We start from the raw sequence: 5960 nt of genomic DNA, 5'->3' as shown, positions 1-5960 counted from the left end.
AGCGTGACACCTGTTGACATCACAGGGTGACACCTGCTGAGGCCTGGCAAGGGCTTCACGGCACGGCCACAGAGGTAACAACCAATCAGGGAAGGAGGCGCATCTGGGGCAAAGGCAACAGGTGGGGCTAGCCGAGTTACTCTGGTCACCTGCTGGAAGGTTCCACGAGAGGGTGTGGCCGGAGGCGGGGCCTAGCCACGCCTCCGGCCACGCCCTCTCGTGTAACCTGCTGGAAGGTTCCACGAGAGGGCGTGGCCGGAGGCGGAGCCTAGCCACGCCTCCAGCCACGCCCTCTCGTGTCACTTGCTCCAAGGTTTCACGAGAGGGCGTGGCCGGAGGCGGGGCCTAGCCAGCCCAGCCCCCGCCGGGAGGCGGCGGGGGCTGGGCACATTCTCAGAGGATTCGCATCGCTGAGGATGTTGTAGGCGAGCTGACACGCCACCTCCCGTGCTCCCTCCTCGCTGGAGCTCAGAAATGCGGGGAAGATGCCGGCGCCTTCTCCCATCCCGGCAATCAACACCTTATAGAGGAGGCCCACGGGTATCCCGGGCTCTGAGTAAGCGTGCAGCTCGAAGATTGGGTAGCTGACGCCGGCGGTCCGACACAGCATCCGCAACCGCCCCTCCCACGACAGCATGGCCGCCTCCGGCAGCGCCTCGAGAGCAACGGGCATGGGCCGCAGGTGGAGAGGTGCCCACCACAGCCGCGTGCGTGCCCCCCAGCCCTCAAACAGGCTGTGTGCGGCTTTGCCGGTGCCCGTGCACTCCGGCTCTGGCAGGTCTGGCACCGCCGCCTCCTTCTCCTCCTCGTCTTCGGTTGTCGCAGCCGCAGCCACCGTGTCCCACTCCGGGATGGCCCAGTCCACCTTGATGGTCCGGCCCCATAGCTGGAAGTTGATTCGAAGGAGCTTCTTCCTGGCCATGGCGGCCGCGTGATGGCTCTCGTACTCGATGAACGCGTAGCCTCGGTTGAGGGTTTTGTCCCAGCAACAGACGCTCATCTTGACGTCCACCACGCCCTCCGTGGCACCGCTCATCGCCATCATCACCTCCGCTCGCTTCTTGTCCTTTGGCAGCCCCCCAATGAAGAGGCGGCGATTGTCCACGCTGAAGCGGACTCCAATGCGGCGTCCGGGACGGATCTCGAATTTGTTGAGTTTCTTGACGGCATCCGTGGCTTCGGCGCGCGTGGCGTAGGTAGCGAACGCGTAGCCGCGGTTCTCTCCGCTATAATCCATCACGAGGCGGAGCTCGTAGAGCTTCCCCACCATCTCCAGCACGGGCACCAGCTCGTCCTCGTAGAGGTCGCGCGGGATCCTCCCCAGAAACACCTCGCAGCCACGGGCGGGAGGGGGCCCCTGCCAGTCGGGCGGCGGTCCGAACTTCCTCTGTCCGTTCTCCTGGACGATGCTGTACCCCGTGCGCAACATGCGGTCCAGCAAGACCTTCATATAGGCCATGCCGAGCACCGGTGGTTTGGCTACTACGGTGGTGCTGGGGCAGCGCCTTGGGGCCCGGTGGAGCCCTTGACACTCCGCGCGGTCGCCTCGTGCCGACAAAATCACGGGGGGAATCAGCTCCTGAAAAGCCAAATCTCCGGCAGGAACTCGCTTGGCCCAAACCTACAGGCCAGCAGTGAAGAGAGGAAGAGAGAGAGTGGAGACGGATGGAGAAAGAGAGACGCGTTTGTTCGGTCCGTGGGCCTAAATGTGACGTTAGCGTAGCCTGTGCAGTATGCATACAGCGCTTTTGTCAATCCACTGCTGGATGAAGCCCTCCCCCACATTGCACAGAGGAAACAAGAAACACAAACTCACACGGTTCCCGGCATGCGTTTGTTTGTCCTCGGAAATGTTCACCGAGCGATGATTTTGCGTTTCGAGCGGCGCTCACGAGGCGGCGTTTGACTTCGCGCGGTGAACTTTGCCCGTGATGACGTCACTGGGCACGACAGGAGAGGTCGGCGCTGACTTTTAGCGCCGTTTTTTTTCTCCCCATCCAATAGTCCATGAGACGCTTCAAAATGAGACCGTTTTGCCGGTATCAAAGTATGACAAAATAAGAATAGATTTGATCCTTTTTTGGCAACAAAACGGGTGTTTAGATGTTCAAACACCAAACAGAAACCTTCTTCAATGAATCTTAAGATCTGTTTTATTGCCAGAAAGGATACAACCTATTCTTATTTTTCCATAGCCCATGAGATGTCTCCTTTGTCGGTACCACGTGAGGTGGCCTAAATTGAGCAGTTGCAATTTCTCTACGTGGCCAGGGATAAACAAATTCAATGAGTGAGACTATCAAGTAATTTACTTTCATTTTCCATTCAAATAAATGGGTACGACTAAAGTTTTGCTAACTTAGGTGGTACCGAGTTCTGCTCTGGACCATGAGTGGGCCATTTAATCAACTGTGGCCAGTTTTCAACATTGTATGGTCCCTAACAGCAACAGAGCTGTTGTATTACAATTGTGTTCATATTGGATCATCTTTACAACAGAGCAGACATGCAGACAGATCTTAATGCTTAATGCTTTCAAACCCTCGTTGTTGAAATGTGAGTTTACTTGCAAATGGAATCACAGTCCCAAATCATGACCGCAGAATGGTTGGAGCGAGTTGTTGGGGAGGGTGGTGGGTCGGGGGTTGATTGAATTGCCATCATCAAAGCAGCACACGCCCCACCTTATGAACCACACAGAGTAATCATGCGAGCCAGACATTGTATAGAAATGAGTATTGTTGTTAGTGTAGCGTTCACCAAAACGATCCAGGATATGTTTTATTTGGTCACGCCATTCATATTCAGATATTAATTTTGCTTGTGTTTCAGAGTGGGCCGATTCATCTTTGATCTCATGAAGATGCGAAATCGCAAATAGGTTTTGATCAAATTGCTAAAAGGATACAATTTTTAAATGGATATTTGAAATCAATGGAGTGCATGTTTTACAATTCACGCAGCTCAACGACGAAATAAATAATATCGCATGGTTTTAATTAAGTAAAATATTTTATATATCAGAATTTATAAATTTGTGTCATGAATTAGGGTGATGAATTTTGCTTTGACCATCTCTTAAATAACCGCATTTATAATTAGAGCTGGGGTATCATCATATTTCTTAAGTCGTTGATCACTCAACCAAATATATCGGTTTCATTACTCGACAAATTGGATAACAATTAGTTTTTAAAAATTTGTCCGCATATGTGCCACTGGATGGGAGGTTATGGGTGCGGCATAATCAGTTGTATTATGCTGGGCGTGGCTTGTAGGGGGTTTCCTACCTTCGGGAAGCGTGACGCTGAAATGGTCGCTGTTTATTAATCCTCAGTCACCGAACAAAGACGGTCACTGTATCGCACGCTGTCAGATGTGTTTCTGCAGCCGCCTGGAATACTTTTTATTACCATATTAGGAAGCCACTGGAGCTATACACATTCACATCTAGATTTAAAACTCATTTCTTTAGAACTGCTTTTTGTGTTCTTAGCTCTTTCGGTAAAGTCACGTTGAAGGGAAACAATAAAATAATAAAATATATAAAAATAAAAATTCTCACGACGTTTCGACCATAACACAAACGGTCATCATGATTTTTATTGTTTTATATATATTTTATTATTTTATTGTTTCCCTTCAACGTGACTTTACCGAAAGAGCTAAGAATATGAATTACTGCAGTCACGAAAGCTTTAAATTAAAATTTAACTGCTTTGTGTTTAGTCTTTCGTCCTTCCCCCACATCTCTGATTGGCACGGTTAACTACCGTACAGCGCGAAAGAAGTTCAACAACATACATGCACACAAAAGTTATAAGTTTGGTCAATTCACTTAATCGCTTAATCATATAAGCTCCTAGCTATACTGCACTCTTTGTAGGTGAGTAGGTCGGTAGCTGCGTTACTGTTGTGACATTGCCTACACGATTAACTCTGCGGTGGCGAATAGCGCGAGTGGTGTGTGTGTGTGTGATAATTATACATGACGACAGTGGTGTAGCTTGTACAGAATAAGTTAACACGATTTTTAATTTAGAGAGCATCTACATGCAACCGAATCTCACGACGCTATACCACAACAGACGCGTGCACCTAACCGGTAACAACGAGGCGTGATACTTGTCCGGTATTTTAAGAGAGAGACGGCCATAGGCAGAGAAGAGGAGGAAATGTATTTAGCTTGGACGTGGACAGATGGTTGAGGGAAGTAAGTTCCAGATCTTGGAGGCAGCAAGAGGAGAAGGCGAGGCAAATGACGAATCGAGGGTTGACCTCTACACAAGAAGAAGGTCAACTCGCCGCTTCGATCAGAAAGCTTCGGCTCCTGCAGCGCAGAGCGCACGGAGGCGGTGCCTGGTGTAAGAGGGGAGATGAGGCTTGCACGTTGGAACCGGCGACAGTTCAATCTACATTCAGAGACGTTCAATTTGTGTACAGGATACATCACGTGAGAGCCCGGAGTGCAGCGGAGGGGGGCGAGGCTGATTCATTCGGCCTCAGAGGAACGCCGTGACCCTCAACCGGTCCGTCATCAGTCTCAGCCGTGGTCTATCCGCTGCGGGGTGAAGGGCACCCCCCTTGTTAGTTGCTCTCGGTACTGCAAGGGCCACGTTACACTTCACTCCTGCGTCATGAAGCGATCCCGTAGCTCCGTCTCTACACGGGCTGGGCCAGACGTGGGCAAAGGACGGCCCGTTGGGCTTTTTAATCCGGCCTGCCGAACTTGTCCAAATATTATTATTGATGTTGTTGTTAAATTAAATTTTACCTTGCTCCTGTAATGCCCCCGTTTCCCAGATTAGACGGCGCACTTTGACCGGGAGTGCGGTAATTGTTCTGGGCGCAGGCCTCAGACGTTTTCGTGATGTTTGATCATTCACGTTATGACACGTTTTTGAATGGTTCATGTTCATGCAATTTGTTAAAATTGCCTTGCAAATAAATGCTTTGCTACCTTTTAAAGGCCAAATCCTTTCACGTAATGATTTTTGACACCATCATTTATGTTAGTTCACACAAACGCTCCATCCACCACCATCACCACCAACATCACCACCACCATCACCACCACCAGCATCACCACCACCATGACCACCACCAGCATCACCACCACCAACATCACCACCACCAACAGCACCATCACCACCACCAACATCACCACCACCAACATCACCACCACCACCAACATCACCACCACAAACATCACCATCACCAACATCACCACCACCAACAGCACCATCACCACCACCAACATCACCATCACCACCACCAACATCACCACCACCACCACCACCGACATCACCACCACCACCACCAACATCACCACCAACATCACCACCACCAACATCACCACCACCACCACCAACATCACCACCACTAACATCCCGACCACCACCAACATCCCCACCACCACCAACATCACCACCACCATCACCACCACCAACATCACCACCAACATCCCCACCACCACCAACATCACCACCAACATCACCACCACCAACATCACCACCACCACCACCACCAATATCACCACCAACACCACCAACATCACCACCAACATCCCCACCACCACCAACATCACCACCAACATCACCACCACCAACATCACCACCAACACCAACATCACCACCACCACCACCAACATCACCACCACCATCACCACCACCAACATCACCACCAACATCCCCACCACCACCAACATCACCACCATCACCACCACCACAAACATCACCACCACCAACAGCACCATCACCACCACCAACATCACCACCACCACCAACATCACCACCACCACCACCAACATCACCACCAACATCCCCACCACCATCACCACCACCAACATCCCCACCACCAACATCACCACCACCACCACCACCAACATCACCACCACTAACATCCCCACTACCACCAACATCACCACCACCACCAACATCACCACCACCATCACCACCACC

The 5960-nt window shown here is 51.2% G+C and overlaps 1 protein-coding gene across 1 annotated transcript; it reads right to left on the bottom strand.

The window, feature by feature from the left end:
* Positions 1-274: 274 nt before the first annotated feature.
* LOC142912574 (uncharacterized) lies at positions 275-4967 on the bottom strand. Its single transcript, XM_076060701.1, has 2 exons — positions 4449-4967; positions 275-1621 (listed from the first exon to the last, which is right to left on the bottom strand). The coding sequence occupies exons 1-2, from the start codon at positions 4494-4496 to the stop codon at positions 317-319; spliced, it is 1353 nt and encodes a 450-aa protein (XP_075916816.1). The 5' UTR covers positions 4497-4967; the 3' UTR covers positions 275-316.
* Positions 4968-5960: the final 993 nt, after the last annotated feature.

Source organism: Petromyzon marinus, unplaced genomic scaffold (genome assembly GCF_048934315.1).
Source record: "Petromyzon marinus isolate PM22_M1 ecotype Great Lakes invasive population unplaced genomic scaffold, UKy_Petmar_22M1.pri1.0 PM_G_Scaffold_21, whole genome shotgun sequence".
NCBI lineage: Eukaryota > Metazoa > Chordata > Hyperoartia > Petromyzontiformes > Petromyzontidae > Petromyzon > Petromyzon marinus.
Note: the sequence above shows the minus strand (reverse complement) of the source record. Positions and strands in the feature narration are given on the sequence as shown.

What these genes read in the sequence shown, in the direction of transcription:
- LOC142912574 (XM_076060701.1), bottom strand. Translation starts at nt 4,496, where the DNA reads ATGAATCAGCCTCGCCCCCCTCCGCTGCACTCCGGGCTCTCACGTGAT. An exon ending in ACTCCGGGCTCTCACGTGAT is followed by an intron (nt 1,622 to 4,448) that starts GTATCCTGTACA and finishes GCTGGCCTGTAG; the next exon opens with GTTTGGGCCAAGCGAGTTCC.